The 27,476-nt window shown below is 41.7% G+C and overlaps 2 protein-coding genes across 6 annotated transcripts in view; both read right to left on the bottom strand.

Moving 5' to 3' along the window:
- Positions 1 to 27,476, bottom strand: part of MEIKIN (meiotic kinetochore factor) — a 66,633-nt gene that overhangs the window by 10,351 nt on the left and 28,806 nt on the right. The window lies entirely within an intron of this gene.
- FNIP1 (folliculin interacting protein 1) overlaps positions 1 to 27,476 on the bottom strand; it is a 419,816-nt gene that overhangs the window by 377,097 nt on the left and 15,243 nt on the right. For 4 of the 5 annotated variants that reach the window (XM_079319629.1, XM_079319628.1, XM_079319630.1 and 1 more), the window contains exons 2-6: positions 15,604 to 15,730; positions 7,107 to 7,250; positions 2,914 to 3,014; positions 2,591 to 2,665; positions 2,020 to 2,111 (exon numbers count right to left, since the gene is read on the bottom strand). In XM_079319629.1, coding sequence (XP_079175755.1) covers positions 2,020 to 2,111; positions 2,591 to 2,665; positions 2,914 to 3,014; positions 7,107 to 7,250; positions 15,604 to 15,730 — 539 coding nt within the window. Of the gene's footprint in view, positions 1 to 2,019; positions 2,112 to 2,590; positions 2,666 to 2,913; positions 3,015 to 7,106; positions 7,251 to 15,603; positions 15,731 to 22,143; positions 22,838 to 27,476 lie in introns of those variants that run through there. The other variant, XM_079319631.1, reaches the window with a different exon arrangement.

Genomic DNA, 27,476 nt, shown 5'->3' with positions numbered 1-27,476 from the left:
TAGTAGAACCAAAAGAAAATTATAGGCTAAAGTAGTTCTGAGCATAGTCAGTATATAAGTTGAGTGAAATGATCACATAGCAAATAAATGTTAGCAGTCTCAGTAGCTCATTTAAAAAGTAATACTGTATTATAGATATACCAGGGAAACAGTGTATTTACTGTACACAGAGCCAGAAAAAACACCTAAGTATTTTTAAAGAGTTAATTGCCAGTGCCTCTCCTAAATTTGAAGGCAATGCTCACTCAAAGTTTTGTGATTATACAAAACACAAAGGCTGCACCTCAAAGTCCCCTTCCATTCTCTTGGGCCTCCATCCATTAAAGGGAACTCATGACCAGGGCTGCTTTGTTTTTTTTTAACCAGGACATCTGAAAAAAGCACCTTGTAAATAGTTCCCAGCCAAAACACACAGACCCTCCTCCTGTCACAGGTGAGTCAGGAGCAGTCCCTGCTGCTTAGCACAGTTGTTAGAAATGCTGTAGTTACAGATTAACTTCTCTCTTTACCCAGGGTTCCCTCTGTGCTCAGAACTGTAAACAAACACTATTGAAAACTTGTGCAGCTCAATCAGAAAGAAAACTTCAGCATCCTCTTCTTGCTGGCAACCTTGTGCCTCTTGCCACACACCCTTGCTCCACCTCCTGCTCAGTTCTTGGGGCAGTCACCAGAGTCACCTCACAACTGGGCACAGGTGAACAGGTGACACTGGCTACATCTGAACCACTCCATGCCTAAGAGCTGCATTATCTGAACTGAAACCTGTCATTAAGATCACCCTAAAATACAGCAAACTTCTGCCAGGCACAAGCCACAGCAAACCCTAACTGTAGATGAAGGTGATCTCCTCTCTTTTGGATCAGGCACCTCATTCACTGCAAAAATCACAAGTCTGAAAGGACTACTGAATATTAAGAAAAATGCCATCTTTTTAACTTCCCTGACTTAGTGAATTCAGGAAGCCTCTAATAGATAATAGGTTCTTACAACCCTAATTGGTTCCCCTTCCAAATGGACTGCTGCAAATCATTTTACTGAGGTATACAGCTCGTGAGCTTGAGAAGCATTTAAGTCCATGCTTGGGCACAGTCTTACCAAAGTCAGTGTGAAGGAAAGTAGCAAACACCTCTAAGATCTAAGACCACATCAAAGTCAGAAACCCGTTTAGGAGTAACACAGTCATCAAATACACTCCTTACTTCCAACCCTATACAGGCATATTTTACATACAGCAATATCCTGGAAAGCAATTGTGAAAATAAGCCCCTTATTCCACCTGCAATAGACATGTACTTGGAAAGTCAACAATCAAAATGAAGGGAAAGGGAGGACATGCTGTAGAGCCATGGATCAGGCTGCTACACTGGACAACCAAGCACTGAAATCCAATCCTATCAGGCCAACTGTTCCCAAGAGGAAAAGCCAAAACCTTTGTTATCTAACATTCATGGAGCTTCCACCCACAACTCTTCCAGGGAAGCTGAGAACTGAGGATGCCAGATGGTTTCTCAAGACTGCTTAGCTCCCACAGTCAGCCAGAGGAGAGAACACAAAGATATTCTGTTTAATCTGATCCAAAGTTCCAGTGTAGCTGTGCAAGGTTAACTGAGACTCACACAGGACACATGCCTACACATGCTTAGGTGGGCAGAGTACAGAGCAGGATGAGAATTATTAACGAAAATAAAACTGGGGAACTGAGCCAGGCAGAATCAATCCTGCCTGATCAGAGATACACTGTTTAGGAATTTCTACAGAATGTTATTTTCCAACATTTTCTGTATTCGAACTTAAGTATATATAAATATTTCTATTATGTGTTTTATATACACATATGCAGCTGTGTATACTGAATGACTGCTAATTCCCTGAACAGTTTAATTAATTCTCCATCAGCATTAAGTTTCTGTTACATTTTTAGCTTTTAAAATGTTGTATTTCATTTAAAAGATTTGCATATTCTAGAATCTATGATTACTCAATTAAAGATATCAGCAAATAAAAGCTGTTTGCAATTACCTATATTCCCAAGAAGTCCATTCATAATTGTACTGTGGTCAGGCTTTAATGTATTGCTGTCTTGATTAATGAACTCAAGACTGTCCTGCAACCTATAACAAACATAAAACATATAACAAAACCAGTGATTTGCATTTCAGTAGAATAAAGAGCTAGTTCATTATGGTCAAAATGGAAAAGATGAGGTAAGAACACAGGAAACACTAGAAAAAGCTTTCACAGCCACATCCTCAGGTGGGTCACCTAATAACAGAAAACTAAACATGGAACCCTCTGAAGCCAGATACTCTGGTAACACCTTTTTCTTCATCTGAATCTCCCAGGTTGCAGGTAGGTACTTTAGTACCTTACAGTATCAAGCTTCACCACATCAGCATGGAAGGAACAGTTCATTCATTCACTTAGAGCCAACTGAGGTGAAGACAACCATGAGGGAAAGGTGAGGACACTCCTGACAGGATGTAGCAAGGAGTTATTTTCTTAGAAAGAATCTGGAGGGTCCAAAGAAAGTCTTGTGTGTTCTTACATTCATGTGCTTCTGTGCAATAGCTACAAAGTGTAGAGAACTCACGTGTTCAGACTGCCATAGATGCTGCTTCCCGTGCGAGCTGTGAACACCTTGCTGAGCATGAGCTGGGGAGGGGAGCTGGGAACAGGAGGGAAGATCAGTCACAAACAGCACCAAGACAGGCTTTGCTTTCCATTTCAAAGCCCACCAGATTTCACTGACCTTAACACGACATAAGAGCCTTTTACTTCAAAACTTACATCAGACTGACTTTAAAGCAAACACAGAAATCCCTTTTAGTCTGCACTTGTGCCATTCAATTCATTATTTATCAGCACTAAGGAGTGAGTCTTCTGGAAACACCAGCAGCAAAAAGTTCATCTTACCGGATCTGATGAATTTTCAATGTGGAGCCCTTGTAGCTCATGGCCACAGAGCCAAACATCATCTCTCCAAGCATGTTGGCATCTGAGGAGCACCGAGAACCCTGCAAAAAACAAACCCACCAACATTTGGTTTTAAGAATTTGAGAGGCACACTTCTACTAAGGCAACATACAAGAGAGAAAATATTCCTTATTTAAAGATAAACATGTAAAATATCTTGCTGGAATACTGTTGAACATGCCAAGTTGAACAGTTTAATCAAGATAATGCTAACAGAGAAAGTGATCTTCACACTGGCTGTGAGCTCAACTGCTAAAACCATGCAACAAACCAAACCCACCTGGGTGAAAGGAAGCAGATTCCTGGCACTGAGCCAGGGGACTAAACTTTTAAGAATGTGTTATACATCTTACTGAATTAAGCCTAGACCTTGTTCCTGCCTGACAAGAAGAATCACCAGTTCACTGGAGATGTTAAACTGTGCAAGGGAGTCAAATTGGACCAATGTTTACTTGACAAAGACTGATTCATAACTTGTCCATGGATGATATTTCATATGGGATGAATCTCTCCCTGTGTGATGGAACCAGGAAGGAGCTGCAGCATCAGCAGCACCAGGCTAAAGTGGTGCAATTCCTGCTTCCCTGGTGGCAGGAGATTGCTGTAAGGCACACAGGCTAAATACCAAAGAGCAATGTCATTATTCTGCATCATAGGCTAGGGCAAATTCTGCAAACAAAACCCTGAAATTAAAAAATTACTCAGGGCAATCAACTGGAGACAACTGCTCTGCTGACAGACTTCTTATATGTTTCTTTTCAATGACTGTGATTACTGTCCCTTGTTTCACCTCTAGGCTAGCAGAGTATTAGTGCTGGGTCTCCACCTGCACCTTGCCTGTAATAATTTAAAATGTGGGGATCACTCACTAACAGAGCTCAGCCAGATCTCAGGTGAGGAAGTCTGGCACTATGCAAAAAGAGCAATGTGTTTCCTTCAAGATGTATGATAGCATGTAATTACTCCATTCCCTGGAGTACTCCTTCTAAAAGATCCCTTAAACCACTCACAGAAACAACCCTGCTAGAAGATGCTCAGTGCATCTCCATATTCCTTATCCAAGCTCTGAACAACCAGTATCCTGAATAACCATGTATTCTACGCAGGACTGAAATACAGAATGACAGAATGGTTTGGGTTGGCAGGGACCTTGAAGCTCATCCAGTTCCACCCCCCTGCCATGGGCAGGGCCACCTTCCACTAGATCAGGTTGCTCCAAGCCCAGTCCAGCCTGGCCTCGAACATTTTAGGGGTAGGGCAACCATAGTTTCACTTTTCTGGGCAGCCTGGAGCACAATGAAGGACAGGGGACACAGAGAGCAAGAATAGCTGTGAACATCCCACTCAGTGTTTCTGCTCACACCAGCCCACAGAACAAGGGCAGGAACAAGGAAATGCACATCAGCCAAAAGGCAACACATTTAAAACATTTTTCAATTTTTAGTTATTTTCAAGCACTCTCAGTTAAGCTGATGGTACTTTTGACCTCTGAAATCTATCCCTGCATGGAGGGATGACTGACTGTACAAATGAGGGTACAACTCCAAGGTTTGTAAGTGTTCAATGACAGGGCAGACCTGATCAATAGCTGGGCCTCAGTGAAATTTCCATCTCTGCCTCCCAGGACATCCCACTGCCCAGGTGCACTGTAGGCAGTACTGGAAAAACTGGAATTTAAAGCCAGTCACTACGACCCAGCAGCTCCAAGGAAATCTCAGTATAGATGTTAATGACTCCAGGAAGTAACAGGTTTGCCAGCATCACAAAATCTTGACTTAAGAACACTGCAAATTACTGCAGCCTCATGCTATGATTGTTGTTTTTAAATCTGTTGCAGATCTCCAAATGAAGGACACAATTCTGATTAAATGTCAAGCCCTTGATGATGGGTTTTGATTTCAACTTTCTGCTGTTGTGAAAATATAATTCTCAAACTCAGTAAAAATACTTTATCTATAAGTATTGATTTTCTCTGTGAGACAACCAAATTAAAGTGAAAATCAGCTGCTTTCAAATTTAATTATAGGGGTTTCCCTTTCCTTTAAAAGACAGACAAGCCCTGCTGAAGGCAAAGAGCGTGATAAGATGAGCTCATGGCTCAGTCTGGCATTTCATCAACACTTAATCATTTTACCATGCATAACCAAAGACACATATTTAATACATTTAGTACAGAAACATGGTTACAGCTCAACTCTCTGGGCCTCTAATGCTGCAAAATACAGGTCACTCAAGACCAAAGCAGAGTGCAACCAAATGGGGAAAAGGGTTAAAGATTAAAAACTCAAACAAAAAGTAGTTAAGAAGCATCTGACAAGAAGGGCATAACCTGCAGCACTGACAGCCTGGACACAAACCAACTCCTCAGGTCACAGTTTAGAGCTTCCATAAAAACTGATCATAAAATACCCACAAGTGTTTGTGATTGCACATTAGCATATTAGAGGTAGTAACATTTTCAAGACTTGGAAATTACATTTCTCTATATATTTACAGCTTTTAATACTCCCCTTACTGTACATATTGTCCTGCCAATAACTAAGTAGATCTGTAAATTAAAAAGGCAATAAAGAAATAAATGTTAAACATGGGACATAATTACAAATATTGAAGCCTGGAACAAAACCTCTGTATTTCACCTTGCAATTAAAGTTGCTCATATATAATCTAAGTGTATTTAAACAAGAAAACATAAACCAGCATTTCAAAAATCCCATAGTATTTTATTATTTGAACTTTCATGTTATAGCCTTATAAAAAACAAAAGAGATAACTTATACATACTGCAATCCAATAAGCATCCTCTGAGGTTACAGACACAGCAGTCAGAACATAGGAAATGCCATGCCGAGTGAAGTCTGGACAAACTTTCTCTGGCCCCTCTGCATACCCAGTACTAAATTTTATTGTACATTAAAGAATTCTTGTATTTTTCTCTCTCTGCTGGGTAAGCCTGGAAGGAGTCTGATGAATGCAGTAGATAGCTGACAATAAATATGCTGTGGAAGACCAACTTCAGCTGAAAGTGTGTGGCACAGTGTGATTTCAGATCAACTCAGTAAGATTTTGAGTGAGTGATACACTTGAGGAAATGGGGACTTCAAATGGAAAACTTTCCACAGCTTTTAAATACATGCTCATGCCAAGCACTAAAATTTCTTTTCTTTTTTAACATTGAGCACTGGTGGCATAGAGCCTGCTCTGGAGGAGAGACAGTTTCTGGGTAGTGGGGGGCATGTTTTTTCACAGTGCACAAAGGAGGTTGCTTTGTGCTGGAAGGGAGCTGATGACAGAAACGTCTCTTCCTTTCATAACAGCAGTTAAATGCCCTGACAGGAAGGAAGGAACAAAAAACAGATCTTCAGCCACCTTACCCAAGCTGTGGAAAAGAGTGTGGTGAGAAAGAGAAAACAAGAATACACAGGTTGCCAAATATAGCAGGAGTTAACATGACAGTAAGAAAATCAGCATTGGAAGGTTCTTCATTTCTATCTATGGGAGATTAAGACATCAGTAGTATTGTACTCCAGAGCTGGTTGTGGAGATAGCAGCTTCCCTCAAACACACAATTACTTCATTACAAAGAGTGAAAAGGGCTTAGTTCTATTTTGGGGTGGCTTAATATAAAACACTTGTGATCCGTGAAAGGAGAGATGACAAAAATATATCCGTGTCAGATGACTCTAGCTACTCTCATGGCCAAAATCTCTTATATAAAATGGAACTCAAATGCACTGAATCCTCTATAAAGCTGTTACACAGACTATCCCTACAGACAACATGTCTGTCTGTTATCTCCCAGGCATTTGACAATAAAATAAACTACTTCATCTACACCAAGATATTTGTGCCTACTCTGATCACACTGAACGAGTGTTATCACCTGGGTCAACAAATGGAACAAATGCCCTGGAGAAATCACTGCCATTCAAGACACATCCTGAGAAAACCAGCTGGTTGGTTTTAGACTTAATAATACCCAAAGCTACAGTGTTAAACATTCCTGAGTCATAATCAGGGTCTTGGACTGAAAACTGCTCTCCACTGCCAGTCTCCCATTTCAAGTTTTTTAAAAGTCATACTGCACCTGCTGTTAGCATTTGACATGTATTATTTAAAAACAAGCAACTCACCTGGTATTTTGGGCATTGTTCTTTTGGATCAGAGAACGAGGAGGATGAATTGATTGAACTATCCAAGGAAGAAGAGCTGTCTCCTCCAGGTTTTAGTTGGCAACATTTCCCAAAAACTCTCACTTGAGCATCACTGCAGAGTTTCTGAAATAAAGACAACACATGTGACACACTAAGACCCATGACCTGAAATCACTGTTAGTATCATTGTACTTACCTGTTTAAGTAAGATATTTAACAGCTGAAAGGTTCATGCCCCAGGAAATAGGTAATAGAACATATATTCATATCTCTTGCAGCCTGGCTGTCCAAAGGAAGGCTGAGCTCTTTAACTTCCAATTATCCAGGGGTCAGCAAGTCACTCCAACTCTATCTCCCTAAGCAGACCTTTTTAGCCCAGGATTAGGAGAGAGGATGGTACCAAAGCATTCAAAGGAAGGATGGCAATGTCCACCTTACTCCCTGTGCCTACTGGAGTGGAGATGACACAGGAGTGTAAGCACAGAGGAAGGAGCAGCTCATCATGAATTATCAAGCAAGAATAACAGAGAATTCAGGAGATTCACATTACAAGGGCAAGTAGAGAGAAAAGATCCTGTTTTACCCAGATCTCTCCCTAGGTGAGTCTAAGGCTTTCTCCAGAGTGGCACAGAGGTGACACATTCCTTGTGTTTTCTGTATGAGGGAATTGTGAGGCTGAAAGTGGACAAAGCTGAGAAACATAGTACTATAGAGAAGCCAGAAAAGATTCACAAAACCATGGAGAATCAACCCAAAAGGTAAATTCTGAGAGAGATTCAGACAGAAAGCACAGCTGAGAAGAGAGTTTAGAGGGCCCAGATGGAGCTGGAACTGATGTACAGGATGGGCAGGATCTGAGTCCACTCAGAGAATTGTCAATCACTGGCATGGGAGATGCTCCACTATCTTCATTCACTATTTACAAGCAATTGTGATTCCCCTTGAGAATCCCAGCATCCTGAGCAGAATCAGCATCCACCAAGTTAATGCAGTTTACACCAGCACTGGCATTGCCCACCCTCTTCACCTAAAGATCTCAATGTATTTTTCACACACTCATTACACTTCAGCACACCCACGTAAGGTTGGCATTATTTACATCTGCAGGTGGGCAGCACTAGGAGACAGAAATAGCCTACACTGCTCAAAACTCCACACTAACTCTGGCCCAAGACTTCCTTAATTATCATTTCCTACACAATCACCAAACCAGTAGGAGCAAGTTGGAAGCAAACCCTGCTGAAAGCAAGGTTTAAGGGACAGATGGGAACACAGAAATGCTGTTGGATGTCACAGCTTCATCTCTGGACTCACAGCTCCCTGCCACAAGCTTCCCCTTCATCCAAAAACATGACCATGTTTCAATCTTTAAGGAAAAAAAACATAAAGAAAAGGGTGAAATAGCCAAGGCACACATTAGTAACTCCATGCCTGCTCAATAATCAGCAATAGCTGTTCAAAAAGATGACTGGCCTTACTGCTGCAGAGGGATGGGAGTCCAATGCCTCTGTCCTAGGTTGTCCAGGTTACTTTTTTAAAGACAGGTGACTTAAATTTGGCCCTAACTGTGGGTGAGATTTAGCAAAGCAGCAGAAAATAGCCAGGATTATAAAGCCCCATGTGGCAGCCTGCACTGCTGCTCCCTCAGAGAGCTGCTGCCACAGAAAGCCTCAAGGAAAAATGTGCAAAGAAATTAGTAATTCTGTGGCAGAGGGGAGGGAAGTATTCACTTTCCCCCAGCCTGTGCTTTCCTGACACACAGCAGTGTCCTCTCCTTTCCACACAGTGGAGAGCTCGTTGAAATCCTGCAATATGTAGATTTGCTAAAGGCTACTGAGGATTTGTGGCTTGAGCACAGTGCACAATGGCTGGAACATGTGAATGATCATCATATGACTTCAGTAGGGGCTCGTGAGCTAGAATTGCATTTTATCTCTGACACAAAAAACAATGTCCTAGGCTAGGCAAGCATCATGTGATAAAACCACATACAATCCACAGGGTTACAGCAGCTTTTGCAGGCAAACCACATTTCAGCTTGCATTTTCCATCAGATGTTGAAAGTTCCTTCTAAAATGTTACAATTATAACTAAGCTTCCTTGAGACTGTAGAAATGCGTTTACTTAATTTACAAGAGAAAATAAAACGCTGTGCATTAAAAAGAATAGGCTGAGTTTGCAAATTAATTACTTTTACATAATTTCTTCTCATTATCACTGCATTTTTCTGCACAGCAGCTTTTCCCAGATCCACTGGGCTGTCGGATAACTTGAAGTAATAACTGCCTAATCTAAAGAGCAAACCAGGAAAATGGCTGTTTGGTCTTTACAGTGTAGTTTAATGAACCAAAACTCATGCAAGGAGTCTTTAAATGAGGTCAGAATCTTTCAGCTCCCACTTTTCAGAGCCCTGTGAACAGTAAATCCCTCCTAAAATGCAGATCACTGATGAATTTTGGAGTTTGCACTTTAACAAACTTAGCATGTGTTTAAGATGAACTTGTTGGACAATGAGATCAAGTACTTGCAGTGACCTCTTCTCTGCAATTTCTGACTCCAAATGTCAATGAAATTTTAGATCCTACAAATCTCAAGATATTATGCATCAAAGGAGTGGGATTACTTGCATTCCCACATAATAGTCCAAAGATATTCAAGTCAGGTTTCCAAAAATAAAAAAGTAACCTAATTATTTAAGAACTGTACAAGGAAACATTTCAAAGCTGTGAATTTTCTTCCCACTTGGACACAGTTGCACCAAATCCCATCCCTGGGCAGGGTGGTGCTGGAGTGCTCTGAAATGCCTGTTTTTGCTGGAGAGCAGAACATCTGCTGGAAGGATGCCGTGGGCAGCTCTGCTCCTGGCTGCCACACTGCTCTCCCTGCTGGGGTCACACTTTGTTCTCTCCTTGCCAGCTCACTGCAGATACCACCCAGCTCCAAAGACTTCTGGCAGTCCCCGTTCTGACATGAGAGATCATCGTTTGCTGAAAGTCTTGGAGACCTAGCAGGTAGTTCTGAAGAAATCTTAGAGTAAAATGTCTTTATAGGGTACAGGGTACAAAGTAGTTTTCTTCTCAGCTCCTCTTCAGGAGTCTCTTTTTCTTCACATGTGTCAGCAAAGGCTTTTAACTCTTTGACACAAAGTCTCTATTATCCTCAGCGAGTTGGAAAAAACGTGTCCAGTGCTGTGAATAGGAAGAGGAATTTCTGCTGGGCAGGTTTTGCTTTGGGGATAACAAGAAAGCTGAAAGGAGCCTGGTGTGTTGAACTAAATCAGACTCTGTGTAGGTGTGTTAGGGCTGTGAGTGAGTGACAGAAGGGAAGAGAAATGCCATCGTATGCTTTTCTCTTTTTTACCTCTCTGCAGCAGCAGGTGCTCAAATACCAATGTGGTGGCAGTGATAGAGAAATCTTTATTTCCAAACAAAGTTGCTACTCTTCAAGAGCTCTGTTCCTCACTTTCAAAACAGGCCTTCCAGAAAAAAGAAAATTCAAAACAGATAAATTAACTCTTTTGCTGTACTAATATGAGTTGGTCTGTATGTGCAATGAAATGTATGTACCCACATAAGACATGGAGTAACCTGAATAGGCATTCATTCCTCCCATTCAAGTGCTCAGGTAAAAATCTTAGATACCTTTCTTAAAATGCAGCTGCCAAATGCTGCAATCTCTCTTAATTTCTAGAGTTATCATGTTCCTCTGTTACACAGAGGTCACTGAAAGAAGTCAAGACAACCTTCTGCTCCTCTACTCCACTAGTATTTTTCCATGTCTGTTTAGAGAAAATAAGCAGAACTAAGAAGGTGGGACTTGATCTCTGTGCTTACAGTTTTATCCATCTGTTCTGCTTTGCTCACTGGAAACCTGTCCTGAGAGCCAGACAGTGTCCAGAGTCTCCATTTAGTACAACTCACCTAAAAGCAAAAGACTCACTCTCCAATTACTAATCCCTCAAAGCAATTTGCTGTTCAACATTTATCCAGTGCTGAAGTATATTAGAACACGTGGCTAATCCTGGCTTGTTTCAAACAGCATGCCACTTCTCTGCTTTGGGATAAATATGACATTCGGAGTAAAAGAAATTGCTGCTGAAGGAGATCAAGTATCATATGACCTTTTAGTGAAATTATTCAAAGATAAAGACAGCTCGTGGAAGAAGTGAACTTTCCATTGTCCAAACTGAAGTTCACTATTGCACCTCTCCATCTCAAATTCTGCATCCCAGGTCTCTCTTTCATTTCTTCAGAAAACCAAAACAAATGCTATTTCTGAAAACTTTCTTCTGCCTCTGGGTCCTGGCAATAAGTCACTGCTCTTCTCTGATTCCTTGTCTTTCCCCCTTTCCTACCACATGCCCAGACTCTGTATCTCTGCTCAGCACAGTGCAGTTTCTATTTTTCCTCCCTTCTCTTCCTCATGGTCACTTGAGACCCCTCCTTCCTCCCTGTACTTCATACCTTCCTCTAGGCTGATCTTCAAACTTAGGAAATCTTTTATATGTCCCATTAACACTTCTCTCTAGCCAGATCCCAAATGTTAACCACTGCCTTGTCATAAATCCCCACTGGACAACACAAAAGGAAAATGTGCATTAAAATGAGATAGTTAATCCCTGTCTCTGAACTCACTTTGCCTGTTCCAAGGGAAGCCATGATCCGAGGTTCCCCTTTTCAGCTTCTGCTCTACTTCACTGCCTCGTGGCATCATTCCTGTGGCATCCTTATCCCATTCAATTACCAGCCCTTGGAGGTGAACTCCTCATACTTGAGCTAGCCTTTGCACACTGGCAGTTATGGGGACATAATTCCTTCATCACACAGTAAACACAAGCCAGCCTTAGCATGAGCTGAGTGGATGCATGTCAAGGTTGGGAGGCCAAGCACAGGGACAGGCAGAGCTGAGGCTGACTGCCCAGCACAGGCTGGGCCACCTGGTGCTGCACCTTAAGGAAGAAAAAAAAGAGCTGCTTGTTTTCCTTATTTGAAATTCAAAGGAGGTCTGGTGCCACAGTTTTCTGAAAAACACACCTGTCTTCACACACAGCTCCAGGCTCAGGAACTCGGTATAGCCCAGAGCACAGGGAGGAGAGCAGGACTGGGGCACCAGGAGCAGAGAGCAGGAGAGGAGGGGTCAGAGCAAAAGGAGCAGACAAGCACAGGAAAGTCTAACAGCAAGAAACCAGTCACAGGTTGTAACACCATCACCTGAACATCAAGTAACAGTCTCTTTAGAAATTAGACACCTACTGCTTAGGAGGAGTGAAAAAAGTAACTCTAGAATAGACAGTGGCTCAAACCCACAAGCTCGCCCATGGAAATTCATTGATACTAAAAAATTCAAGGGATGTGGATGCTTGGGTGGGGACAGAGGCTGCTCAGTAAAGGCATCAGTAATGCCTCTTGCTCATACCACACACTGCCCTGGTACATTCAGTGTGCAAATGCCTGTTCTGACACATGTGCTCATGACCAAGTGCCACAGGGCTGGAAGGGGCAGCCTTTCTTTCTGGGATACCCAGCAGAACCCACACACACAGTTTTCTGATGCTCAGGAGACAGCAGCCTTTTCCCTCTGCTTCCAGAGCCCAGCTGAGCAATAGCCCACCCCCAGGAATGCTGGGGAAGGACCTCTCCTGCTTAGCACCAAAAAAGGTTCAGGACTCACAAAGGGGATCTCTCTGCTTCTCATGCAAAGTGCCCACAGCTGCCTGAGGCAGATCTCCACCTGGCACAGCACTGGACCAACATTCCCAGTGGTGGGAACAGCCTCCATCCTCCATCACTAGTCTGCTGCTCAGCTTCCCTTGCCAAGCTTAACTCTAGCAAGACTGGGGGAAATCATGACTTTTGGGCAATTAAAACATTGCAATAGCCATGTGCCTTCAGTGTCTTGCTGTGCAAGACCCTCCCCAAATTCTTGTTTACTTAATATTTACCTTGACTGAAGACATGAAGAGGCTGATTTAACATCCAAAGAAAACACAAGGGAAATGTTATAGCCACATTTCCCTCACAGGTAAGATGAACCTAGTAATGCTTTATTAATGAAAACCCAGTTTGGTGTGAGCACAAACTCAGCAGTTTTCCCTGATCAAAAAAGACAGAGCTTACTGTTTTATTTCTTGAAACATCTGTGTCTGCAAAAATTTACTCTGATGCTCCTTAAATTTTATGACCACACCTTCCCCTACAAATTCAAATGCCTGAGCCATGTTCAACCTCAATCCACCACACACAACTGTGGACACATGTAGGGATTATATATATAAACAGACCAAAATACATCTCACCTTGCTGCAGGCATACAACTCTTATATTGTAATTGCCTTTGTGTCTCATGAACAACAGAAAATGGGAACTGAAGAGCACAGCACCACAAAGCAAAGTGAAACCTTCTTCATTCTCTGTGTTAGGCTGATTTGACTTGACCCAGAACAGTCAGGCCACTGTCAGGCACTCTTGCAGTGTCCCCCAGTGTTATTTGTAGATCCAGAGGTATAAGTCACGTTAGGAAATGGGGGGTGAGGGGGAAGAGATGCAGAAAGCCTTGCTTTTTGTGGGGTGCTGAACAGATACCCTTTCAAAAGGGAGAGTGCCCAGCCCACACATGGCTGGCTGCAAAAGGGCAAGAGTGCCTTGGAATGTGCTCAGAGCCAAGATCTGGCAGGGTGTGTCTTTGCTAATGAAAATCATGATAAAGAGTGAGAGAAATGAACAATAGAATTCCTTGAAAATGGCCAGTACGTCCTGCTAACCACACAAGCCTGTACTGAACTCACATCAAGCCAAGCTAAAGACTTCCCTGCAAACTTTTGTTTTATGAGAAAAGTTTTGCCTGACATGACATTATCTGAATGCTGCAGAAAGCAGGTAAAGGGCAAACAAATGTTTCAATATATCCTCTAAGAATCCTCATACTATGAAAAAATAAATGTATAAAGTTTCTAGAAGTGAATTCTGGGTATTTCAAACACCCTGGAAATAGTTTTTCTCCACTAGTCTCATGTGGAGATGGGTGACTACAGCTCTTTCCTTCCCCCTTAGCAAAGAAAAAGGAAAGATTAATACAGAACCATATCAGCTCCATTATCAGCCATTTATCCTGTTGCTGTTGAGATGCCACAGTCAATGAGCTTTCTGAAGTAACCCAAAACAATGAAGTTTGCAAATTCAGCATGCATGAACTATCTTAAAGAAGTTTTAGCCTTTCAAGAAATTAATTTAAATCCAGCAAGAGGATTTATATTGTAAGTTATTCTTATTAATGAAGTAACAGTGATAAGCACAGCCAGCAATTCATACCAATAAACCACCTCTAAAGATCTCCTGTCTTTAAAAACCTCTCCCCCTGGCAAGAACATCAGGAAGAACAGGAACTAACAGAACCATTCTAACAAGTTTAAATTAAAAAGAAAGATGCATTTTTTAACATTTATGAAACTTGCTTTATTTCACAAATTCTCTATAAAAACTAGGAAATTGGGATCTTGATTTGTGTATAAAAGCACTGGAGTAAGCAATGGAGAAGCCTGGAAGTTTGTGCCTGGTAAGACAGATGCCAAAGGTTTGGATATTGAACACAGCACCTGAGACCAGAGTTAAGAGCATCAGGCAGGCAACAGGCTGGAAGAGTTTGGAAAGCTGAATGAAAAATCTTCTTGCTGAACTCCAATACTCAACAGGAAAGCCAGGGCTTGGGGGTAATGTGCTATTCTGTGTACTCCTGCTAACAGAAGTCCTATAGGTAAAAGCAGCTGGGATCAATAATTTCAATTCACACCATGGTTTCTGCTTGCAGAGCTTAAGATGGTTCGTGAATGTTTTTAGAAATGGTGAAAAGGAAGTTCAAAGCAAAGTAAGTTGTCCACCCTCACACCATCTTTCTACTTTCAGCAGAACTGTGGCCAGAAACTAATATTCTGGCCAGAGCCCTTAGAAGGAAGTATCCTCATCTGACTGCATCCATTACAGTTTCAATTAAAAGACTAACATGTAAATCATGCCAAAAGGAAAACCAGAATTTTCAAGTAACTTGGTGTGAAAAACCTGTCAGCAAAGCATACACACAACAATCAGAAAAAGTTAAGCAAACAGGGCACAAAAGGACATGGGGCTGGGGGGACTTCTGATTAAGAATCCACACCCCAATGTGGCACAAAACCAGATCAATAAATCTCAGTTCATGCCCTGTTTCAATCCCTAGCATTGCCTGCTGCAGCCCCAGGACAGAATCCTTCTCACTGAAAGAGCAGAAAGTAGATAAACCCCAGAATAAAGAGATCACCATAGTATTAAAAGCTGGTAAAACCACTGAAGCCTGAATAATTTGCAACTTAACAGGCATTTAAATATAGCCCTGCATATAACCAACGTTTAAATGTCAATGTGAATAAAACAGAACATATGCAATTTATCAATTTGGCCATTTGAAAAAATACAATTATAAACATGTAAATTAGCAGAATACTCACCGACACTGAAACATCCTCTAGTTTTCTTTTAGCACTGGAATCAAATAAGACATTCCGTCCTCTTCTTTCACAGTCCTGATACACGATCAGTCGGATCTGGCTTGGGTCAAACTCCGGCAAAGGCCAGCTTTAATTAAAAAAGAAAAGAGCACAAGGATCAATTACCACAAGTCTTTATTACACTGCTCTTCCTACATTATCTGTATATACAGCTTGATTAAAACATAGAGTCAAGCAAAATCAGTGCCATTTCATCAAAGCCTTTGATCCTGTAGCCAAAACTAAGCCTCTTGTTTTCTTTTCTTTCCCCCACATGTACCAAATTACACTGCTGTAAACTGCACCAATCCTCTACAGCTGCACAAAATGATGTGTGCAGCATCAACAGATCGTGTGCTCTGTCTTGTGATATGTTTTCTTCAAGTTCCAGCTATCTAAAATCAATGTCATAGAACTTAGATTTTGTGTTTAAAGACACAAAAAACCTCCAAGATGAATAATCACAGGGTGGTTTGGAAGAACCCCCTGGTTCCCTCCACATAAGCCACTGTGACTCAAGGGCATGGTCAGCAAACCACTCAAAGCAGTCCTAACACACCTATTCAAAACTGGCTTCCAAGATAAGGAGCTTTCCTGAAGCCTCAAAACCCTCCCTAGGCCACTGTTCCAGAGGAGGTCTCAAAGGGAGAACTTGCAGGGATCAGGCTTGGAAACTGTTCCATAATCTTCCCTTTAAGGGTGCTTTGTAGCCACCATCTTAAATTCCTAATTTAAAAAAACAGCCATTACTTTAAAGCCCAGCAAGCATTGTCATCCATTGGCTTGGGAATCCATTTTCATTGACACCATCTCAATTCTTGGAAGACAGGAAACAAGATACCTGCTGTATCTTGTACCATGTAACCACCAGGAATCATCTTTCAGCTAGTTTACAAGCCATTTCCTAGATCAAGTGAAATTCTGTCTTCCTTATTCTTGGCTTTTAGGTAAGCAGTATTAGCATGAACCTCAAGAAGACAGAAACTGGAACACACCATTAATAAAGGACAGAGATTCCCAATTTGCAAGAGGCTGTACAAGTATTTCAGCAAGGACACACATAACCTGGGTTAAACTGGCATGACTCCAAGACAACAGTAAAATTTCCTCTCCTCTCACCTAAAGGGTTTCCTGCTCTGCACCCACACTTTATGTGACCAACAAGTCCTCTAACAGCAAAAAATCCACTTGATCACCAAAGCCATCATCACCTATCAGAAGTTTTTAAGGCTGCTCAGTATAGGTACACAAATTTTACAGCTAGTGGAGTCCCAAGGAGGTGAAAGTAAGCACCAAGACACCAGTTACACACTGTCCTGAGATGGAGCCTATTTCCTAATGTGCCCATCCCCACCGTTTAGCAACAAGAGAGAAAAAAGGAAGCTGCAGAGAAGATGGTGGGCAACTAATGTGCAAATCAACTTATTACAAGAAAGGAAACCTTGAGCAACTTGAGCTGAAATAACTTCATGTCTAGATTTGGGGGCAGAGAGCCACACACCCTCTCATTTGGGCACCTAAAGCCAAGTGTTATCTGCTGCATGAAATGCCCACACAAGGTACAGACACCAAACTGAGCAAATACTGTACCAAAACCCAAGCACAGTGACAAACTCAGAGCCAAGCTTACATTTACTGGAGGCTCTCCTAATTAACCTCATCTTGCATTTCAGAAAATGTAAGAAAACAAAATCCCTACCCTAGTTTGACACACAGCTGGGGTGTTGCCAACTGAGAGGCACAAAAGGCACCAGGGCTGGGGATGGTACCTGGTAAGAGCATGACTTTGGCTAGAAGTGAGGAGGACCACTGGATAAACTAGTTTCCTGGAGGAAGAGCCTCCAGATGCTAAAGTGAAATCAGTGGAAGTCCAGAAATGAACATTTTTTCCAGAGAGGCCACTGTAGTTTCTATAAAGAAACTGTGTGACAACAACAATGAATTGCTTGCCAAAAGGGTGGTATTGCTTGCCCCACCCTTGCAACGTGTTTGAATTTCCTCCACACTCACACATTTCATTACCTCGTACTTTCGATATTTGACTTTGAAATTACTGGCAAAGAAAGCAATAGCTGTTACAGATATTAGGAAAGTCTACTTATAAAAAGCTCCAAGAGCAGATTACACACTAAGAGGAGAGAAAGCTAAATATAAAACTCTTGCTGTATTCAGAAACATATTTGATGAAGGTAACAAGAGCTTGTTTACTTCTCAGCTTCTTCACATGACATTTTAACTTTCTCCAGACAAGCATTTAGTAGCTATTATCCATCACAATTCTTGATAATTCCAAAGAAGCGCTATCTCTGTTACATAATAGCATCCTTAAGCACATTTCAGCCTTGCAAAAACATTCCCTGGCAATAGCGGGCCACTTCCCAAACCAGAAGAGCCTTTCAGAGAGCTGGGGGAAAGTTCATTCACACAGACAGTAAACAGAAGGCAGCCTGGCACCTCCAACTAACTCACCCCACCAGCGAGGGGGAAGCAGGACACAGAGCTTTGCTTCTGTTGTTAGCAGATTTAAAATACCGTTAAGCTTGATATCTGAAAAGATTATCCCCAGAAACATAAAATTCCTGCATGCAAGAGGCATTCTCAAAACAAATATAACAGGGCAGCACTCCAGCACTCCTCTTCAGGCAGATGAAAACTGACCTAGATCTTCTGAATATAATTAGTTCTGTTTATAAACAGAAACTAACTTTGACATTTAACTGATGTTTTCTTGAGATTCCTACAGAAAAACCAGGAGCCATGGAATCAAATGTTCTAGCAATGTTAATGGAAGGTGAGTCTCCATTTCCCACACTGCTCTGGAAATGACAGCTTCCTAATGAGGACTTTTTCCTGTATGACCTATCTGCCACTCTTCAATCTTTCCTTGAAACTGATTAGATCTAAAGAAAAACTCCAAAATTAACCTAGGACAAAAAAAACCTCCATAAAAACCACCACCAAGAAAACCACAAATACCTTTCACCAGTAGAAATCTTTGTGACTTTGCCACACAGTGCTGTGAGTTTGGGCATGGAGCAAAAGAAAAACTAGTGATAAACAAATTCCTTCTGAGCAGGACACTGCTCCTGTGGAAATCTCCACTACACAAGTAGGCATTCCTCTAGACTGAGATCTTCAAAACTACCTATATGGAGTAGAAATCCATTGATGTGTAAATGCTGTATGGCATGCTTCAGAAATAAAACCCAGCTCTCACACCAGGACAGACTGGTTTAGGTTGGGTCTTCTGGAGAGCATCTGATCCAATGTCCCTGAGCAGACACTCATGTAAGTACAGAGTGAAAAATGGTGTTTTAATGCATATTCACACTTAAGCCCTGCTGTTGTTCAGCTCTTCCCTTTTTTTGTCCTTTTTGCTTTTCTGCCTTTTTTACCTTTAATCTCTAGGAATGTTACCCTTAGCTTACACTTAAAAATCCATTTCATGCTTCCTGACACCTCTACTATAGAGATTCATAGAAATCCAGAATTCCAACTGCTCTCTGAGGATGAATTTTCTTGTGTTTCTGGAGTTTATTATCACCATCAACACTTCTTAGTAAGAACTGAATGGCTGTAAATTGGTATTTCATTCTGTGCAAGTTTTAACAGATGACACAACAGACATAGAAATCCTTCACCAAAACTCCAACAATACAGGATTTTCCCCTGTAATTGAATCCCAGTACATTCCTTCCTCCTCATTCTCACCTAGAACATGAACACTTCTTCATTACATTAAAGGTTTAGCTTAGCATTATCTTCCCTCCTGGCAGAGAATTTACTTTTAAAACTGTTTATATTAACACAGTTTAGATAATATTTGGTTACTTTTTAATAAAACCAGATACTTTAGAAATCTTAAAGTAAAGCAACAGAAGCAAAAAGAACTATATATTAAGCAGGTAGGAACTGGAAGAGTTTTCTAAAAAGTAAGGTTGCTCAAAACCAGAATAGGACTAAACATGTGAAAAGTAAGTTGAAACTATCTGTCAAACTATTGTTTTCCTACATCATGTTACCCATAGTTATAAAAATTGCCTGGTGATGAATCACTTGGAACTATTTTTAAATGCATTTACGCAAATGATATTTATAGTTTATGCCAGCTTATCTGTTCTGCATGGTTTTCATGTTAGCACCTTTTTAAAGGGTGACAGAACAGCCCAGCAGAGCAGATGGGCCCACCTTGCCCCACGCTCCCCTCCTCAGCTCTGGCAGAGGGAAACATCTTCCTCCACTCCTGCTAGATGAGCATCAGGACAGAGGCACAGGGATTCCAGAGCTTATCTCCAGCACCTGCAGATGATTCTCCAGGTATTCTCCTTGTGGCACTTGTGCCAGCCAACTTCTACACACAACTTAGACAGTCTTCATGACATCTCTCATGAAGGGCTAGCATTGTTAATATGAGACTGTTCCACTGAATGCACGGGGATTTCAGGTTATCTCCACACTCCATGGAGATGTACATCCACATCAAAGCACATCCACCTGTACCTATACAGCCCAGTATATAGGATCCTGCAGCTGCTTTGCTACAGGGACTGGTAATCAAGTCCAGAAGGACAATGGTTCTTTCCTAGTCCAACCATCCTATCCTATTCCTCTCGGCCCTGAGATGCTTTTTTCAACCAGGAATTCCCTTCTCCTGCCCAAACACCTCTGCAGATTTCTATGATTTGTTAATAGATTCTTTTTTTCTTTTGGCTTTGAGAAGATACAACAGAAGTTGAGTATATAGGATTAATGAGGGGAGGGTATACACTTTAATATCTTCTTACTGCATCTCAGTAATGCATTTATTATTTGACCATTATTGCAAAAAACAGCTGCACAGAACATTCTGAAAGATCACAACTAATTTGGAAGCAATGAAAACAGAACTGTAATGTGTGTTAATGATGTTTTCAGCCTGGGAAGGCCATAATCTCTTAAGAGGCATGAGCAGGTTATTTATTTCTTTAACAACAGCACCTGAAACACAAAAGAACTTTCTCAGGACTCACAAGACAAGGATGATCCAGTCTGATTTGCAAAGCTGTCATTTTAAGAGAGGGATTCCATTTAAATCCATTTAAGAACACAACCATAAGGCTGCAAGGAGGAAGAAAGTTCCCTAAAGTAGAGAAACCACGGGGGCCTACACTTATACAAAATGTCCCAAGATCCTTGTCTTTGGGAGAGCCGAGGTCACGGCAGGGCTCTGTGAGTGTGGGGGGAGCAGCTGCTGGTTCTGCAGAGAGAAGCAGCGTCTGTGCCCCGGCAGGGCAGATTGCCAAGGAGCTCAGCCAGAGCTCGCTCTGCCCTCTGCCACCCTGACCTCAGGCACAGGACCTGGCTGCTGAGCAGCATGAGGAATAGACAGATGGTGGATCATCTCAGAGACAACCACCCCTGACTGCTTCTAGTTTCAGGTTTATCCCATGGAAATAATGTTTTTTTCAAAATACACACAAAAAAAAAAAAAAAAAAAAAAAAATCCAAGCCCCCTGGTTTTCATGTCTTGAAAGAGAATGACATGACCACAAGCACTGCAGCACTGTAAAGGTCAGATCCCTGCTCCATCTCTAAGCTGGTCTCATTATTTACCAGCTTAGCAATCCTCACCTGGAATAGATGCACTTCTTGAGCTCCAGGAAACTTGTACTGCTTATACTAAGTACATATTGTACACCAGGAACAAAGTGTGTCAGCCAGGCATTTCACAGGTATAACAAAGCTGGACCTCAGCTTCAACTGGCTGCAAAGCTCCTTAGCTCTGTCCAATTCTTTATCTGCATATGAAGCTGGCTTTAGTTTGTTTTCATTTTTTTCTCCCTTCTAAGGAGAGTCACTTGACTCTTATTAAGATGCCTAATTTATACTCTAAAGTCAAATACATGACCCAGATGTTTTTCCACAAGCAAAAAGACAGCATTGACAGGTTAGGTGCAGCCTAGCCAACACAGTAATCATAATCTGGAGTGTTATACTGACAATAAATTGGTGGGAAGGTTTTGTTAAAGCTGTGTAGTATGCTGAATACTTTGCAATTCACACACTATGCAGAATTTACAATCATTATTGATAATTTCATAAAATATTTTTGGGACAACTCCACTTATGTAATTTCAAAAAGTACCTGTTCAGGTTTTAGCTCATTTAGGTACATGTACGCATGCAAATACTTGCACATACACACACAAGTGTCAAGCTCTCTTGAAATACATTTTAATTAAAACCACACGCAAATGAGACACGACTCCTTTCAGTTGAATTCACTAGCACTGAACAAAATCACATTATATACAAGCAGAATGCACTTCCCTTTGCAAAGTTACAAGATAGAATCAATTCAGGCAAAAAAATATTGCCCCCTTTAGCATAAAATTACAGTAAGAGTCATAAAAAAATAAACCTCTAGAAGATTCACATTACTGGAGGAGAAGGATTTTCATCACGAAAATAATAAACTTTCAAATAACCCAAATGATCTCAAGAACTGTGCAGTGACCATACCTGGGAAGCATCTTTGTCCCCCGAGAAGTTCCACTTTCCAAAATCCCTATAAACTCCTGTTGTGCCTGGCTGCCAACTCAGGTTAATAATAGCTATGAGCCATATTCATCCAAAACCACAAGACTGTCAGGTGACATATCAAGAGGTCTGAATTTAACTCAAACAAAAGACTCTCCATGCTGCAATGCAAAACCCTTAATCCTAGCAACAGGAGCACAGAAACCACCTTAAGGACAGCAGTGTCGGGGTTTGCACCAGGCTGTCCCGAAGTTTCATAACCCAAATCCTGCCCCACAGTTCCGCACAGAATTTCTGCTCGAGGAAAGAGCGCCCGTCTTGTGCACTCCGTCTCTCGCCGGGTTTGCTGCAGATCAGGGTAACTCCCGGGGCAGCCGAGCGCTGCCCGGAGCTGTCAGTGCCATCCCTCCGCCCCCCGCCCGCCGCTCTCCCGGCTCCGGAGCCGCAGCCGCCGGGGAGCGGGGCGCAGCTCGGCGGCTCCTCCCGGCCGGCCGCGCTCCCGGAGCGGCGGGATGCTCCCGGCACAGCCCCGGTACGAGCCCCCGCCGGCGGCCATCATGTGACACCGCGGGCCACCTGCGGCCGCAGCCCCGGCGGCACCCGCGGCCTCGGCGCTCCGCCGGGCAGCGGCTCGGCGGGGAAGGGAGCGAGGAGCCGCATCCCGCCCGGCCCCGCTCCCCCCCTGCCCCAACAAAGAGCGCACTGTGCTCCGCCAGCGCTCATTAATATTACACGGGGAGAAGCGGGGATATGCGAGACAATTGGATGGCCACAGACGGGGGAAAAAAAAATAAATACGCAAAATAATGCGCTCAAAGAATACCCGACCAACCCGGGTGGCTGTAAACAAGGTTTCCTGATTGTGCTCTGGCCGTAACCCGGGTCATGCTAGGACGGGGACCCAGACATCACAACAGCAAAGTGCGTTTTAACAAACATTAAACAGCAAAGAACTATTCAACAAACTTTTATCTCTACGCTGTGGGAGAGGAATGAAACAGACGGACAAGGAAGTGAAGAAGGAACTGGGCATTCAAAAACGCAATGCACTTTAAAAGCCATCTAGTCTTGTCACAGGCATGGGTGGGGCCAACCACTCATGCTATTAAATCCGTATGATCTTTGGATAAAACTCATTCAGATAATACGCAAAAGCAGAAGGCTACAGCACCATAGTTCCTACTTTATTTTTTCCCCGTGTCTAAGAACCTACAAGTTTTGCCAATATTTTAAATACATAAGCAGCAAAAACAGATTTATCATCAAGATCTCCTGTTCCACTGCATCCCACAACCCAACACTGTCGATGGTTCTCCTGTATCACAGAATGGGTGAACTGGTGCACCTGTTCATGGGCTTTGGTTCCAAGACCATACAATCCCAAGAGGTTAGATGTTGCTTGTCCGCTGGAACAGATTTCAAAGCAGAACATGAAGCTCCTGTTCTGCTACACATCTCAATGGGTTAAGTTCAGAGAGAAATCATCAATCTCTTGTCACCACAGTGGTTTTGTTGCTTTTTTATTGGATGGTAATATTTTTATGTTTGGTGCTGGACAAGTGTTTTGACACAAAAGCAGCAAAACTAAAGAGAGATAGAACCATTATCTTCGATTATCATGTTTTACAGGAAGTTTCTCATCTAGAAATGAAGAACTGAGGCCCTGATGCCACAAACATGTACATTACAGACTTGGCTTTTCATACATGACTACAGTCAGGGAATTAAATGAAATTATTTACATGAGCAAAACTGGGCATGTGTTGGTTACAGGACCCATGCCTTAAGCCCAAATCTTGCCTTTAAAGCTTAAAATGCCAAGCTTTAGGAGATAAAAGCAGTAACATCTGACCACTCCTACCTACCTTCCTGATCTAGGGAAGGAATGTGCAGTGTACAGTAATTTCCTTTACCTGTGTGGCAAAGACACCACTCTTTAAAGGTTACTGATGTCAAAAGTGACCTTTTTTCTAAGACAGGCAATGCTGAGAAGTGCCATGTATTATGTAAACATTTATTTACAGGAGTAACATCTAAGGTTTCCATTTTACCTCAGGGTAACCTGATGCATATTAGAAGAAGTGCTTTGAAAGCTGACCCAGCCTCCATCCATCAACTGACCAGGAAAAATACTGGAAGGAATTTCTCTGCAAATAGACAGACTCAAATTGTACAGAGAGTAAACAGTGTTTTAGCCAAATCAGTGAATATTTATTGCTTGAGGGAGGAATTCAGATATTCAGTGTTCACACTGTCACCACTCCCATATCCAAGAAAACACTGGGGCATCTTTAACATGAGATATGCACCATCCTCCTCTCTAGGTGTATATCCAGTCCTCTCTTTAAAAAAAAAAAAAAAAAAAAAAAAGCTGGTAATATTACCCTGCTTCAGAAAAACACTCAAGTTTAAAAAAATAAAGTTATCAAAATCTCCTGCCATAGCCCATCACCTGCCAGGGAGATATTTCAGTATCCATGCACACACAGCCAGCTGCAGATGGGAAAGATGTGGGTGATGGAGTTCAACCACATCCAGCAGCCCAGAGCTCAATGGACCCTCTCAGACCCCCCACCCCCAACTGAGCCTGGGGCATGTTCCACACAGACACCAAAACAACCCTCAAATCCAAACAGCACCCAAAATAATTGCTTCACTCTATCCAAAGGTGTTTCTGAAAGCACCTAAAACTACTGCAAAGGCTCATATGCACCTTTTGGGTATAAATCATCTGATTTTAAACCAACCAGACAAGAGAGTTTGCTCCAACCACAGGCTAAAGAGTGATGAAATTATAAATTTTTGGTCTTCACTGCCTTAATGAGTTTTTTCTGTCTTTCTTCTGAAGGAAGGCTTCCATCACACATGCTGTAAATGCACACAACAAAGAGCCAGTGAGTGAGACAAGACATGTTCACTGCTTAGTAATGCATGAAGGTAGGAGCTGGAAGCCACACTAGACAAAAAGAGAGAAAAACAACTAGGATTTTATTTGAAATCTGAATAGAAATACTTGGATACCATTTATCTACAAAATACTTGATTTGATTACCACTGAGCTAGATTTCTAAAAAATGTGCTTTCTCTGCATTTTTCTATCCCTGAAAAAAAAAAAAATAAAAAATTCCTCACTGCTGGAGAGGAAGAGTGGAGAAAGTATGAACCTTCCATATATACCTGGAGCACAAACACAAACCTATACACACAAACATAAGCACAACCAAAGGTCAGCAAGAGCCCAAATGATGAAAAAGATCACAGCAAACAGCCTTGAGGAGTTTCAAAAACTGAACCCTCTATTCTTTAAAGGAAATCAGACTGTTAAATGCTGAAAAAAGTCCTTTTGATACGAGATTTTTAAAAAAAACACACAAGTTTAGAAACTCTCCATACACAGGATTCTCACTACCAGCACAAGGTCTCATGACTGGAATAAACTGTCTCTACCAGCATTGTAAAGGAGCATCAGCAACTACAAATCTGCTTATGAGCATTCTAGGAGGGTAGGACACAAAACAATTATCTCTCTTTTAAGAACATGGAGATCTTAGCAGATTAACTATCTACTGTTGTAATTTTGCACATCATGATAAAAATTCTGAAAATAAAAATAACTATCAAAGTAAAAATCTGATGCATGGTTAGGCTAATGAAACATTTGTGCCCATTTTGCACAGCATTTCTAACTGCAATCTACTATAAGATGCTGAACAAACCTGCATAATACCAACTGGTACTGCAAGACAACAGGGCATTTTCCCCTGCCAAACAGCTATTTTATTGTGCACACTCGGGTGTGCAGAGCAGACTCTTCTGCTTCAGCTATTAAAAATAAAGTATAAATAACTCAGTATTGTGTGCATTTAATGAAAAGTTGGGGAGAAAAAGGTTCCAATTCCATCAAAATTGCTTTTGATGAACATAGCTGGAAATAGCATAGTTGTTGGAAATGTGTTCCCTCCCTTATGCTGTGCAGTTTTGGAGATGTCGCAACAGGTTCAACAATCCTTAAATACAAAACTAACTTGACAAAACAAAATCAAGCTCACCATCTCGGATTTATCAACTGCAAAGTTTGCTCAGGGAACTTAATGGTGAATTGATGTTTTGTATTTTGGAAACTGTGAATATTAATAGATGAGAAAATGAAGATAACAGACAAACAAGAGTCAAGGCTGACTACAAGACTTCTCTTTTCATTAAAATGAAGACATCTTAGAGGAATCACTAAGGCTCCACTATTGTTATCAACCCTAATATTAATAATGAACCCTTGAAAGATTCCTCATGGAATAAGGGTACTTTGGCTGAATACTACTACTATTTTAATTTTTTTTAATAGACAAATATTGGATTCCCTGCATTTATCCTCAGCTTAGAGTATCTTTAAGGCTTTTATTTTCAAGTACTTCCCAGAAGCCAGAAGGACTATGGCAGTTTTTTTTCTTTTTGCAGCACTGAAAACTGAGATTTTCAATACATTACTTCAGAAGACATTAAAAGAAAAAAGCTGCAAGAGTTAACTGAGCTGCTGATGTGCTCTAGCTATGCCTGACATGTCAGCTGATTCTTTCATCAAGTAAACATATCTAAATAAGCTTTATTTTAAATCAGATCTTTAAAAATCTTTTTAAAATTCTTTAAAAATACATTTTTAAAGGCTAAAAGACTAGAATGTAAACAGCTGCAATTTTTTAAATGTCATGCTTTTTAATCTGTGAGTTGTACCAGGGTGGGTGATGCTGTGCCCAGGGTGTCAGGAGATCATGCATCCCTGCCAGGGCATCTGCCCAGACACTGCTTTTTCCACCTTGAAACCCCCTGCAGGCAGCCAGGATACCTCCAGCCTGGAAATGCCACTTCATGGAGCACCCAAACCACTGGTACCTCCAGTGCCAGCACAGGACAGCACAAAACCTCTGGCTGCAGCCACTGGCACCTGCAGCACAGCCCTGCACGAGACCAGGGAGCTTCTGCTGGGTCGGGGTGCAGGGAGACATCTGCTCATCCTGATTAAAACATCCTGGAATATCTGTTTTGTGAGTTTTACAAGGGGAAAAAATATGGCCTTGGTGGTGAAAGTCATCCAGTGCAGGCAAGGCAGCAAGGGGCTCGGAGCATTCTTTGGCTGTAAGCCACAGTCCTGTAATTGATTAAGGTGGCTGCACTTGTGACTGAGTGATAATTGAGAGCCTAATAAATCTCTACACAAGTATTTGTCACTCAGAGATGGAAAACAATTGTTATGGACCTTCATAACAAGCTACAAGTGGTAAAATTACAGCTAATATTAAACATACCAAGAAGTCCACAGA

The sequence above is a fragment of the Erithacus rubecula genome (assembly GCF_903797595.1).
Source record: "Erithacus rubecula genome assembly, chromosome: 16".
NCBI classification, from domain to species: domain Eukaryota; kingdom Metazoa; phylum Chordata; class Aves; order Passeriformes; family Muscicapidae; genus Erithacus; species Erithacus rubecula.
Note: the sequence above shows the minus strand (reverse complement) of the source record. Positions and strands in the feature narration are given on the sequence as shown.